The sequence below is a fragment of the Cervus elaphus genome, chromosome 18 (genome assembly GCF_910594005.1).
Source record: "Cervus elaphus chromosome 18, mCerEla1.1, whole genome shotgun sequence".
Lineage (NCBI taxonomy): Eukaryota > Metazoa > Chordata > Mammalia > Artiodactyla > Cervidae > Cervus > Cervus elaphus.
Window position 1 is genome coordinate 39,749,899 of NC_057832.1, and position 15,063 is coordinate 39,764,961.

A 15,063-nucleotide genomic window follows, 5' to 3' on the forward strand; every position below is an offset into this window, starting at 1 on the left:
ATCCTATAATACACCTTACTATACTAAAAAGTTAAGCATGAACCTCTGGTAAACTATAGTTAGCATGATGACTTACTTTTCAGATTGACAAAAGCAGATGTTGGCGATTGACCTTTTGTTAGATTGTTGTTCATTTTTGTTCTCTTTTGGTAGCACCATTATTGAGGTGTAATTCACGTATAATACAGCTTAATCTTTAAAGTGAATAATTCAATGGTTTTTAGTGTATTCACAGCACTGAGCGGTCATCACTACAGTTTTAGAATTGAAATCCCTCGGCAATCTCTAATCTGATTTTTATCACTATTGATTTGTCTCTTCTGAACATTTCCCATAAATAGAATCATACAGTATGTGGAGTTATGTGATGGCTTATTTTTACTTGATTTTAAGGTTTATCCATGTTGTAGCATGTATCAGTATTTCTTTCCTTTTTATGGCTGAGTAATATTCCATTGTTTGAATATACCACATTTGTTTATCCATCCATGAGTTTATAGATAGTGGGTTGTTTCCATCTCTTGGCAATTATGAATAATGCTGCTGTGAATATTTGTGTAAAAATTCTATGTGGACGTATGCTTCCCATTCCTTGGGACATGTGCCTAGGAGTAGAATTACTGAGTTACGTGGTAACTCTGTGTTTAAGACTGAAAGAAACTGCCGAACTGTTTTCCGGATTGGGGGCACCATTTTACATTTCTACCAACAGTGTATGAGAGTTCTAATGTTTCTATATCCTTGCCAGTTCTTGTTCTTTTTTTTTTTTTAATTTTTATAACCATCTAGTGGGTGTGAACTCCCACCTCACTGTGGCTTTGATTCACATCTCCCTGATGACTAGTAATGTTGAACATCTTTTCAGGTGCTTATTGGATATTTGTAGATCTTCTTTGGAGCAATAGCTATTCAGATCATTTGCCTCTCTTTTAATGAGGCAGATCTTTGATCTTCACATGAATGAACTGGATAAGTAAAAGAATGAATCAGTACATAAACTTTTATATTCTTATGCTTATTATGAGAAAATAATGTTAGAGAATAGACCATGCTTGTTGGGTAATGGTTATATGCCCAGTGTCTAGTAGACTCTGACATCCTGGCACGGTGTAGATGCTCGTTGAGTGAATGAATGTTGGTTTTAGCATATTTCATGGTAAAAAAAAATTAACTGGAGAAATTATAAAGTCATGATTATGTTAATGAGCATGATATCAACTGGAAGGCATTTGCAAAAGTGTAAACAAATGTATCATTTTTAAGACTTGTATAGCAAGGACTCAGGGCCACTGTGCACATCAGATACACTTGCAGTTACTTGGTTTACTTAAAACAACTGGCTTGTAGTTCATTCATCCCTTGTTGTTCTCAGAGTTTCACTTTTAACAGTCATGTTAATACTCTTTTTAAAAATTATTTGTAAAGGAACGTATGGATTATAAATATATACAGCTTAGAAGAGGGCTGTCACCTAAATCTGTCTTTTTTCCTTCTGGAAAAAAATTAAACAGTGGGAAGTACTAAGGGAAAATAAGCCAAAACTTAATAACATGAATGACTTCACCATTCAACTTAATAAAAAATGGCTCCCAAAGTAGCCTGTTTGAGAGATTTTTCAAGCTTAATTTCTGCTGTAAAGCAAAGTGACTCAGTTTTATATATATGTGCATATGTAATATGTGTGTATATATATGTGTAATATGTGTGTGTGTGTATATATATATGTAATTTGTGTGTGTGTGTATTTATATATATAGTCCTTTTCATAGTCTTTTCCTTTATCACAAGGTATTGAATATGGTTCCCTGTTCTGTATAGTAGGACCTGTTGCTTATCCATCCTATAATAATAGTTTGCGTCTGCTACCCCCAAACTCCTCATCCTTCCCTCTTCTACTCCCCTCTCCTTCTTGGCCACCACAAGTCTGCTCTCTAGGTCTGTGAGTCTGTGTCTGTTTTATAGATAGGTTTATTTATCACATTTAGAGTCCGCATATAAGTGATATTATGTGGTATTTGTCTTTCTCTTTTTTACTTACTTCACTTAGTATGATAATCTCTAGGTTCATCTGTGTTGCTGCAAATGGCATTATTTTATTCTTTATTATAGCTGAGTAGTATTCCACTGTATGTATGTACCACATCTTTATCCATTTATCTGTCAGTGGACCTTTGGGCTGTTCCCATGTCTTGGCTACTGTGAGTAGTACTTCTGTGAACATAGGGGTTGTGTGTATCTTTTCGAATTACAGTTTTATCAGGAAACAAACCAAATAGATAAACCATAATGGAAAAGATTATGAAAAAGACTAATATACATACACACATACACACACACAAATGTATAACTGAGTCACTTCACTTTACAGCACAAATTAACACAGCATTGTAAATAAACTAGAGTTCAATAAAATTTTTAAGATGCTTTCACAGTTTTTGGTTAAGTTTCTAAGCTTGAAAAACCTGCCAAACAAACTACTTTGGGAGCCATTTTTTATTAAGTTAAATGATGAAATCATTCATGTCGAGTTTTGGGTTGTTTACAGGAGTGGGATTGCTGGATCATATGATAGTTCTACAGTTTTTGTTTTTGTTTTTTATAGTTTTTGGTTTTCTGAGGAACCTCCATACTATTTTCCATAGTGGCTATACCAACTTGCATTCCCACCAACAGTGTAGGAGGGCTTTTCTACCCACCCTTTCCAGCATTTGTTATTTGTAGACTTTTAACTGATGACCATTCTGACTGGTGTGAGGTGATAACCTCATTGTAGTTTTAATTTGCATTTTCTTAATAATTAGTGATGTTGAACATCTTTTCATGTGCCTGTTGGCTTGGCCATCTGTGTGTCTTCTTTGGAGAAATGTCCACTTAGGTCTTCTGCCCATTTTTCAGTTGGGTTGTTTGGTTTGTTGTTGTTGAGTTATATGAGCTGTTTGTACATTTTGGAGAGTTAAGCCCTTGACTGTTGAATCACTTGTAAATATTTTCTCTCATCCTTTGGTTGTCTTTTCATTTTTGTTGTTGTTTTTATGATTTCCTTTGCTGTGCAAAAATGTGTGAGTTTGATTAGGTCCCATTTGTTTATTTTTCTTTTTATTTCTGTTGCCTTGGGAGACTGACCTAAGAAAACATTGCCACAATTTATGTCAGAGAATGTTTTGCCTATGTTCTCTTCTAGGAGTTTCATGGTGTCATACCTTATATTTAAGTCTTTAAGCCATTCTGAGTTTATTCGTGTGTATGGCAAGAGGATGTGTTTTAACTTGATTGGTTTACGTGCAGCCATCCATCTTTCCCAACACCATTTGTTTCAGAGAATGTCTTTTGCCCATTGTCTATTCTTGTATCCTTTGTCCTTATATTAATTGTCCTTAGATGTATGGCAACCTGTGAAAGTTTTTGTTGAAATACAATATCACTACAATGGGAAAAAAAGTTGAGAATTGAATGGAGACAGTATGTTATGAATCTGATCAATCATTTGAGATTCTTAGCTGTAGTGATTAAAACTTAGTGACTGGGTGACTTATTGATTAATGCTTTAGTGATTTAAGAAAACTGATTATTAACTAATCTCACCCGCTTAAATTATGTTATAAAAATTTCCATAGTCAAGAGTGGCCAGGGAATTAGGGGCCTTCTCCTCACCATATGACTTCATCTCAGAGCAAGACAGTTACGAAATATCCATCAATAGCAGCCCAAAATATTACCACATTGGGGCATCTGAGTATCTCTATTCAAGTTTAAAAAGTTCTTGCAAATATTGTGACATTTTAGTAAGGAGGATTCAGCATTGCCTAAATTCTGAACTTATACAGTGTCTTTCTCTCTCTTTTTCTTTTGTAGTAGAGCCCCAAGTGTGGTTTTTTTAAATTTATTTATTTTAAGTGGAGGATATTTACTTTACAGTATTGTAATGGTTTTTGCCATGTACATCAACATGAATCAGCCACAGGTATATATGTGTCCTCACCCCCTTGAACTCCCCTCCCATCTCCCTCCCCACCCCATGCCTCCAGGTTTTCACAGAGCACTGGCTTTGGGTCCCTGTGTCATACATCAAACTCCCACTGGCTGTCTTTTCCATATGGTAATGTGTATGTTTCAATGCTATTCTCTCCAATCATCCCACCCTCTCATCCTCCCACTGTGTCCAAAACCTGTTTTTTATGTCTGTGTCTTCTCTGCTGCTCTGCACATAGGATCATCAGTACCATCTTTCTAGATTCCATATATGTGTGTTAATGTACAATATTTGTCTTTCTCTTTCTGACTGACTTCACTCTGTAGAATAGGCTCTAGGTTCATCCACCTCATTATAACTGACTCAAATGTGTTCCTTTTTATAGCTGAGTAATATTCCATCCTGTGTATGTAGCACAACTTGCTTATCCATTCATCTGCTGATGGACATCTAGGTTATTCCATGTTCTAACTACTGTAAATAGTGCTGCGGTGAACATGGGGATACATGTGTTTCTTTCAATCCTGGTTTTGGGGTCTATGCCAAGTAGTGGGATTGCTGGATCATACAGTAGTTTTATTCCTAGTTTTTTAAGGAATCTCCATACTGTTCTCCATGGTGGTTGTATCAGTTTGTATTGGAAAACTGGATGAATTCAAAAAAGAAGACAGTGTATATTCTACGGTGTCTTTCTTTTGAATTCATCTGGTTTTCCAAAGTTGATAAAGTTAAGGAAGTTTAACACCTCACCCAGAAGTCAGTGAGATGAGCATTCATTTTTCTCCTCATAATTACTTAAAACATTATATTTAAATTAAAAACAATGTGGACTTTGGGTAACATTCTTATCATCATCATGATGATACCTCTCTAATGAAAATATACAATAAATAGGGAAGAACTCATAATTTCAGTAAGTAGTTAAAGTAGGAGACTGAGAAGATGCTCCTTGCTTCAGCCATGCTTGTAGCTTCTTGGAGGAATTTCACTTCTCCAAAGTTCAGGCCACTTTGATGGAAAAATTTGAGAGTTTCTAGCATTCATGGGTTCTGTCTGTCTGGTGCATGAGTAAGAAAAACTCACCTTTTGCTGCAGCCTCATAGCAGGGTCCTGGCAGGAAAAAGACCACAAAGTAGGCTGGAATTGTTTGATAGAATTCACAGAGTGACTGTTTTACAAGAAGAATTTGAAGAGCAAAGGGTAAAGGGAACTCAGTGGAGCTGCTGAGGCTACAAAGGATTTGCAGCAGCGGCAAGCCATTACTGCCTCCGGGCCTGAAGGTGTTCCTAGCTGCTCTGAGCAGAGCTGTGGATCTCAAGGCACATATAGCCCCGAGATGAGCTGTGGATTGCAGCACATAGCCCTCACGCCACTCTCCCCCAAGCCACCCCCCTACCCCCCCAACAAGTGCAACCTGGAAGCAATGAAGGTCCGCCAGACCCCTCTCTCCTCCTGTGCTGCTCTCTCCTGCCAGCGCGTCCAATGGCCTAGCGCACTCAGAACCCACAGGGCAAGGGAACGCAGGGAGAATTCCTTAGAAATTAGATGCCAGCATCTGAGGTAGAGAAAAATCAGGCTCTGCCCTCACGGGGTGACTGCATTCATTCAGAGCTTTGCTTGCAATTACAGAAACCACCTCCATCGGGCTGAAGCAAAACAGAGACTGTTACGAGGCTGCAGGGTGCCATGGCAACTGAGGTGAAGATGCAGCCAGACTTCAGGAAAGGAGGGACCTAGAAGCCCATGAAACCCAGAACATGCTCCTTTGTGTCACTCTTTGATCTGAACATGGGTTTCAGTGTTCAGATACTGGGAAACCAGTATCCTGTCCTGTACTGGGAAACCAGGACAGTCTTTCTCTGCTGCTTGGTTCACCAGCAGGACAGAGGGACGTCAGCACGAGCTTAGAGGTTCCAGTTCCAACTCTCCCTTCTCTCTGTCCCAGTCCTGAATCCCAGGAAAGTTTACTCTGGTTGGAACAGCTCAGATTAAGTACCTACTCCTGGGCCCTGTGGCCAGAGGAACAGGGACACAAAACCAGAAGTGTGCTTGCTGTCAGCACACCCCGTGTGAGATGGAGCTTAGAAGAATGCTGTCCATGCATCGCATGCAACAGGCTTCTTAAATTTTACTTCAGAGCCAGAGCCCAAAGTACCAAGACTGAGTAAAGTGCCAGGGGAATTTTTCTCTCTTTCTTTATTGGAAAATATTTTTGCTACCGTTACTCATAGTCACATGATGGGCCTTGGAAAAAAGAATCCCTTCTGCATCATTTAAAGTGCATGGCTTAAACTAAGCATGTATAAGGACAAGAATATGCGTATTTTTCATATGTATAAATTTTAAGTATGTAGATATACATATATACACACACACACATATATATATATAAAAGTGAAAGTGTTAGTCCCTCAGTTGTGTCCAACTCTTTGTAAACCCACAGACTGTAGTCCACCAGACTCCTCTGTCCTGGAATTCTCCAGGCAAGAATACTGGAGTAGGTTTCCATTGCCTTGTCCAGGGGATCTTCCCAACCCAAGGATCAAACCCAGGTCTCCTGTATTGCAGGCAAGCTCTTTACCATCTCAGCCACCAGGAAAGCTAAAACTTAAAGGCTGGGCTCATCAGAGATACTTAAAAACACATGTATAAGAGCATACATACTCATTTTATCCTTAAAGAATATTAATCTTTAATATAAGGTTAATCATAGATAGCATAATAATAGAAGCTTGCATTTGTTGTTATAGGTTCTTTATCTGATTTATTGTGTTTCATTGTTACAATGACACTGTGAAGTGAGTACGACCATTATCACCATTTTACGTGTAAGGAGACTTAATCATATAGAGGTTTAGTGGATAATTCTTACTCCTCTTATACTTTAGGGAAATGTAGACTAAACAAAAAATCGTGACTCACCGAAAGAATACAGGAATGGAATGACACCTTAGTATTAGCCATGGTTCACGGGAGTCTCCTGAATGTCTGTGTTACGCCCCCTTTAGGTATATCAAGATTGGAGATCAAGAATGTGAATTTAACTGCAACTTTCGTCTTATCCTTCACACAAAACTGGTAAATCCTCACTATAAGCCAGAACTGCAGGCTCAGACAACCCTCCTCAATTTCACGGTCACAGAAGATGGTCTGGAAGCCCAGCTGTTGGCAGAGGTTGTCAATATGGAAAGGCCAGACTTGGAGAAACTTAAGGTAAAAATTATGAAATTATCCCTCAGCACTTATTCAGTACCTTCTTTGCACAAATGATAGTGCCAGACACAGGAGTATAAGATGGGATGCCTGCCTTCCAGGATCTCGCAATCTAATTAAGAAAAATGAGAATGTATGTGAACAGTTAAGTAGCAACTCAAGATACTTCTGATTAAGGAAGTAGTCGGGATTGTGCCCAAGGAGATGGACTCGTTGTGGGTCTTGTTTGATGCAGGTGACTCTGGCAAGCACAGAGTTGGAATCATGGAAGCAGGGCTGGAGAAACAGATAAGAACAGAGGGTAGAGAGGCATCTGCCCTGGGCTTCCTCTCCTAAGAGATCCCCAAACACTGAGCCCTCAGAAGTTTTTAACTCTCAAGTTCTGCCCCCGGGAATTAGCCAATTACTACTTACATGTTCCTGAGAAGCTGTGACTGTATTCACCCATCTCTGTAGTTTTCAGCATGGCGATTGCCCTGTGACCTCAGTTCTCTGACAGATACAAGAAGGGCTGTGATGTTTAGCTTTTATCCTGTTATGAGGATGGAAATAATGCCTTCTCTCTTTAGATGTAAATCAGAAACCAGAAGTTTCTTCCTCTGGGTTCATAATGTTCCATGATTATGATGTATGGTCACGTTCTGGACCCTGGAGTGCAATCAGCTCTTACCATGCCTTCGAATTTAAAGTTTAAATGCATCGCAAACAAATAATACAAACAAGCAAGAAAATACAAATATTTACAATTCTGTACCTTAGCAGGTGGTGGAGGAGGCAGAGATGTTTGGCATACAAAAATGCATTATATTTCTATGAGATGCCAAAATTTCATGTGCAATTAGCCCTTGATTATCTCCATCTAGATTAAAAAGTAATTTATACCTGACTTTAATTGGGAAAATTTCTGGGCATATTTAACTATGTGTATTGCTTTTAAAGAATTTTTAAAGATTATGATTAGTACAATTGTAGTGTTAAGTGTTTTATTTTATATGAAATAATATGAATTTATTCACTGTCTCTCACCTTTTGTTTGGTTTGCATTAGCTGGTTCTGACAAAGCACCAAAATGACTTTAAGATAGAGCTGAAGTACCTGGAGGACGACCTCCTCCTGCGTCTCTCTGCGGCAGAAGGGAGCTTTCTAGACGACACCAAACTGGTAGAGAAACTAGAGAGGGCAAAGGCCACCGCAGCCGAGATAGAGCGCAAGGTAGGAAAAGGCAGGCGCTGCCGGGACGGTTGTTTTTTTTTTTTTAACTTTTTATCATGGAGTACAGTTGATTAAGAGTGTTGCGTTTGTTTCAGGTGTTCAACAAAGTGATTCATTTATACATAGACGTGTATCTCTTCTTTTCCCAATGAGGTTTTTTTTTACAGTATATTGAGCAGCGTGCTGCTATACAGTAGGTCCTTGTTGACTCTCCATTTTAAATACAGCAGTGCGTACCTGTGTGTCGCAAGCTCCCTAACTATCCCTCCCTGACCTCCCCTCCCCCACCAACCTTAAGTTCATTCTCTAAGTCTGTGAGTCTGTTTCTGTTTTGTAAATAAGTTCGTTTGTATCACTGGTTTTAAGATCCCACATGTAAGCAATATCATAGGACTTCTCTCCCTCTGGCTTCACTCGGTATGACAACCTCTGGGTCCGTCCATGTTGCTGTGAATGTCACTATTTCATTCTTTTTTCATGGCTGAGTAATAGTCCATCATATGTGTGTACATCTTCTTCATCCATTCTTCTGTCGAACAATTAGGTTCTTCCAAGTCTTGGCTGTTGTAAATAGTGCTTCAATGCTTGTTGGACTTCTGGAGGGCTTATTCTATTTGAATGAAGTGCCTGGGGAGAAGTGTAATCCCACTTGGCCATTTCTCTAAGAGGACTGACTATGGAATTCAGGCCTTTTCATAAACTGCCCTTAAAAAGTGAACTCTGTGCACTTCTGAATGCAGATAGAGATGATTGAACTTATGCTTCTCCTAATTCAACAAAGATTCAGTTGTTCATAGTAGACTCTGCCAGGCTGTTATTTTTTCCTGAGTGACTAAATTTGAAGGAAATCGGGCCCTGCTGGCTAATGTAGTCTAAAATATTAAAAGGTTTAGTCTTCAGCTTTAGCAAACTGACACCCTACAGTCTCACTACAGGCTTCCTGGTCTGTTGTATATCTTACAGAAATCCTTAGAGCTTAAGTTTCGTTTATAGGCCTTCAGTGCTGGGAAACTGAGCAAAGGATGGTCTCCCACTGCACTCAAATGCATTATTTCCCCAGGAAAGTGACGTTTCCTAAAAGCTAGAAAAAAATGTTCACTTAGTAGACTTCCTGCTGAACGTCCAACATGTGTCCTAATATGCCTTGTGCATGCACGTTGGACTTTCACACATGGCCACTAGTCTTTAAAACGCTGACGTTTCGAAATGAGAGGAACCCTTATTTGCTTTCTGGAGTATCCTCATTACTAAGTAATCTATTAATTACCCAGCTAACACTGTGTTACCACACATCTAATATATTTGTCTTAGTTTAAGCAAGGAAATGGAATCCCAAATTACTCTTTCCTTTTAAGTAAGTGATTTCTAGGTAGCTCCTAAAATGGTAAAGATTAAGGCAATTAAGTAAATTAGGTCTTAGCTTTGAAGTTAACTTCTAATTGTCTCTTAAAATATCTCTGCTATCTTCCTAACATTTTTCCATATAGGAGCTTCCTTTGCTCTACATTAAAAAAATTTTTTTAATATTTCTATTGGGGTGTAATTGGTTTACAAAGTTGTATTAGTTTCAGGCATACAGCAAAGTGAATATGTGATACAAATACATATATCCACTTTTTTAGATTCTTTTCCCATATAAGCCATCACAGAATATTGAGTACAGTTCCCTGTACTATGCAGTAGGTCCTTATTAGGTATCTGTTTTATTGATAGTAGTATGTATATATTAATCCCAATCTCCCAAGTTACCCTCCCTTCCACTTACCCCTGAGTAACCATTTGAAGTACATACCAATATGTGCCTCCTGCAAGTACACCATCAAAAAGCTAAATGAATTGTTAGACAGGACTATTTACAGTTACCCTCTTAGACAAAGGTCTGGGTGTTCCAAACACAATGATTTAAATATTATCCTGTCAGAGGTCCTGCTTTGTGCAGTAATTTACACTACTGGTTTCTGCTCTACATTTTCTTCTGTCCTTTTATAGACAAGTATGATGAATTAAGTTTGTAAACAAAGGTTGGACAAATATTGTACCTTATAAAGCTCTAGGACCAACAGCAGTCCTAGATAGAAGAAACTGTGTCTTGAATAAAAACGAATATGTTGGCTGATGATGGTCTGTGTGTTTAATTACCTCTCTGAATGTACCCAGAGGCTAATATCGTACAAAGATAAACTAAATGGAAATATATGAGCATATGGATGATCTGGTGCAAAGTCAGAATTAGGCAGTCATGAGAGTCTTCCTATAAAGGCTTTTTAGTAAGCTTGGTTATTGGATATTTTATTGACCTTGGCTGCATTTGGATACCTTGTTGACTAATAAAGATATTGGCATTGAATTGACCCAGCAGATTTTTAAGAGCTATCCCTGAGAGGTGATACAGCTGGGTTATTAACCCCTGAAAAAGAGAGGGGAGGCAGGAAGGTGACATTACTCGGAATAAATTCTGTAGAACCAGAAACAATCAGGTTTGTTTAATCTGTAACCATAACACAGCTGGAGTTACATCCATTTTCATTTAAAACTCAGTTTACAAAAAGATTATTTTAAAATATGAATGTTATGCTTTTAGAAAAGACCAAGCGTAGAGATGCCATACGTGTTACCTACTTCAGTACTACTGGTTTCTCATTTCAGATATGTCCCTCCCATCACGTAGAGACTATGAAGAGTAAGTTACGTATGTTGTTTGCTCCCACCATAGGTGATTGAAGCTAAAGAAAATGAAAGAAAAATCAACGAGGCCCGAGAATGTTACAGACCAGTGGCAGCAAGAGCCTCTCTTCTATATTTTGTGATTAATGACCTCAGAAAAATCAACCCCATCTATCAATTCTCTTTGAAGGTAATGATGAATATGCTAAGAAAAATTTAGACTTTAGAAGTTCAGCTTGCTTCTGAAAGTTTAGAATTTTTTTTAAGCAGTGTAGTGCATCCAGTAAGGAGTCTCAAGGATCTAGCTAGCAAAATAAAAATAAGGTGAAAGAAATCTTCACTTTCTCAGTAACTTTCATTTTTAATTTTCAATAGGGCTTTGAAATAATTAACTTATGTGACATCAAAGCACACTGTTTACATTCTTCAATAGGATCTTTATATATATATATATGTATATATATATATATAAAGAATCTTTATATATATATATATACACACACACACAGACACATAAAGGGAATTCTCCTGGAGGCTCCTTTCCTTTTTTTGTGAAAGTGTACATGTTATGAAAAAGATTTCCCTTTTTATTTTGGTACAGAGGGGAAAAAAGTGGGAATAACTGTTGATTAAGCCAGTGTTTCATGCAAGGCACTTCCTTTCTTTGGTTCATTCTTACGCCTAAAACATCTCAATAAAATATGTTATTTTATCCCTATTTAAAAAAAACTAATATGTTCAGATTTTAAATTGGCGAAGAAGTCACATTTCATAATCTTAAGAGTCAGAATTTGAGCCCATGACTGATTCTGAACCCAGTGGTCTTTACTTTGGACCGTTCTGCCTCTGGGCAGTATCCATTCATTCCATCTTTCAGTTTTTAAACAAATAGCTATTGTGATCAGTCATAATGCCAGATGTTGTGCTGGTTGCTGAGTGTACAGTTTGGAAAACACAGATAAGAGTGGAGATATATAGATTTGTGTGTGTACAAAAGTGACAAGTACAACGAGAGAGAACAGTAGAGATGGAGAGGCTGCTTTACTGAGGGCTCGGGAAGACCTCTCAGAGGTTATATAGTGTTTGGAGAATATAACAGATATAGGAGACAGGAAAGAGTTTTCAAGATTCCAGGTGAGTGAATCTGTGCTTGCTTCGGCAGCACATATACCAGGTGAATGAATCTAAGTGGTTGGGGGTAATGAGTGAGGAAGAAGGTGGTGAGACATGAGTCCTGAGAGCTGGGAGTGTCTGGATCACATGAGGTCTATACTGGGGACTTTGGATTATAGTCTGTGGACAAAGAGAGGCCACTGAAAGGCTGTAGGCAGGATGACTCATGTGATGGCAAAAGACTCAAACAGAAGTGTATAGACTTACAATTTGAAGCTATAACAGTCAGCTCTTGGAGATGGATTGGATACTGGCAATAATAAAGAGAAAGGATCAAGAATAACTAGCAGATGTCTAGTAATATGGAACAAGTAAAGAAATTCTGAGAAGCACAGGGGGCTTGGATTCCCTGCAGTGTGAAAGGGGAAAATTAATACGGGCCCAGGCCTACCCAGACACCAAAAATAGACTATGGTATTACAAGGAAAGAAAGCTACAGAGCAGCCCCTATGAGAAACAGTGTTGAAAACTACTAAAAAAGAGATTGGCAAATTGCATCCAGCCACATATAAAAAGCATAATTTGTTATGCTCAATTGGAATTCATGCCAGGAGTGCAAGTTGGTTAAACATTAAAAATCACACAATGTAATTCTTCATATTAATAAAATAAAAATAAGAAAAAGCCTATAATTTCAGTAGATGCAAAGAACTTGACAAATTAAAACATCTGGTTAAAAAAAACTTCTGAGCAAACTGGGATAAAATGGTCACTTTATCATACTCTGTGTGCTGAAGGGCATCTATGAAGATTTTCAGCTAATGTTAATGTTGAGAAATTGAATGCTTTCCTCTAAGATCAAGAACAAAACAAGAATGTCTTAATACTTCTATTCAATATTGCACTGGAGGTTATAGCCAGTGCAACAATACAAAAAAAAAAAAGAAGAAATGCTATCTTTTTTCCACAGATACTTTCACAAGAAGCTACTAGGATTAAGAAGTGAGTTTTTAGCAAGATCACAGGATATGAAGTCAATATACAAAATTCATTATATTTCTATATATGAGGAATAAACATTTAGAAAATAAAATTAATAAATACTATTTACAGTAGATTCCAAAATTCTGAAACTCTTAGGGTTAATTTTAACAAAACAGATACTACATCTGCATACTGAAGGCTATAAAATATTATTGAGAAAATTAAAGAGGTTCAACTAAATGGAGAAAAAGACCATGTTTATGACTCAGAACAATCAGTATTATTAAGACTTTAGTTCTATCTAAATTAATCTAAAGATTTAATTCAGTCTCAGTGAAAATCCCAGAAGGGCTTTTTTTTTTTGGTAGAAATTGGCTAACAGATTCTAAAATTTATGTAGAAATGCCAAGGATTTAAAAACAACTAATTTTGAAAAACAAAAACAAATTTGGAAGACTTACAGTATATGATTTCAAGACTTACTACACTGATTGACCTAAATAAAAATACACTGATCAATGAAACAGAATAAAGAGTCCAGAAGCAGACCCATAAATGTATGGTCAACTGATTCTTGGAAGGGAGTGTTAAGACAATTCACTGAGGAGAGAATCGTTTTTGCAACAAATGGTGCTGGGACAACTGGATATCCACATGGAATAAAATGAACCTTAGCTACTATATCACTCCATATAAAATGAGTTCAAAATGAATAACCTAAGCTGTAAAATTTCCCAGAGAACAGTAGAAAGTCTTTGGGTTTTGGTTTAGGCAAAGATTTATCCTTAGAGTATAAGAGAAATAAAAATTTCTTAGAGTATAAGAGAAAAAAGTTAGCCACTTCAAAAGACATTAAGAAAATGAAAAACCAAGCCATAGACCAGTAAAGGTTATTTCCAATACATAAATTCCACAAAGAACTCATATCAGAATATACAACTCAATAGTTAACTCAATTTAAAAAATGGAGGAAAGGCTTGGACTTGTCTGCTAAGATATATATTACCCATAAGCACATTTTTAAGATGCTCAACAGTCATCAGAGAAATGCAGAGTAAAAGCAGAATGAGATATTACTGTATACCCAATAGAAAGGCTAAAGTTGTACAAGACTGTCATTAACGTAAGTGTTAGCACCGATGTGGTACTACACCTCTCTCACTTTGCCAGTGGGGATGCAAAGTGCTGAAACTATTTTGGAAAACAGTTTCGCAGTTTCTCATAAAGTTACAAAATGATCTAAATGTTTACTCTAGGTCTTTACCCAAAGGGAATGAAGTTGAAAACAAAGCACTAGACGTACACATCTAAAATGAATCTGCCATGAGACAAATAGCTGAGCAGTGGGCAGGGATGGGGGTGGATAATGGTGGGAACGGACTGCAGAGAGGCTCCTGAGAACTTTTTAGGGTGACATGAATAGAAAGGTTCTACATTTTGATTGCAGTGACTGTTTACTGAAGTCTATACATTTATCACTACTCATTGAGCTTTTTATTTAATGGGTGCATTTTATTGTTTATAAATCAAAAAATGATTTTAAAATGTAAATAGCAAATAAGTACTTTGTGAATACCTTCTTACCCATATTTACTGTCAGTCTTCATAGGGTTTTACTTTCTCTCAAGTATATTAGTCCTTGTCCACCAGTCAAAAAAATTTGATATTTTTTATATCTATTTATAGATATATAGATTTGGATTATAGATGTATAGAGTTGGATATGTTTAGCTATATATTTAAATATCTATAGATATATGTAAAAATCTATACAGTCCCATTGCTACCAAGACATATGAGTTAAAACAAATATTGAGTGATTTTTAAAAGAATTAGATAATCAAAGGGGATCCCAAAAGTACATGGGTGAAATAACAAAAACAAAAAAATAACCTGTTAGAAATTGG

General features: G+C 37.2%; 1 protein-coding gene across 1 annotated transcript in view; it reads left to right on the forward strand.

Annotated features, from left to right (window-relative positions):
- Positions 1-15,063, forward strand: part of DNAH11 (dynein axonemal heavy chain 11) — a 350,658-nt gene that overhangs the window by 290,756 nt on the left and 44,839 nt on the right. The window contains exons 66-68 of the mRNA XM_043872240.1: positions 6,979-7,183; positions 8,231-8,395; positions 11,109-11,249. Coding sequence (XP_043728175.1) covers positions 6,979-7,183; positions 8,231-8,395; positions 11,109-11,249 — 511 coding nt within the window. The remainder of the gene's footprint in view (positions 1-6,978; positions 7,184-8,230; positions 8,396-11,108; positions 11,250-15,063) is intronic.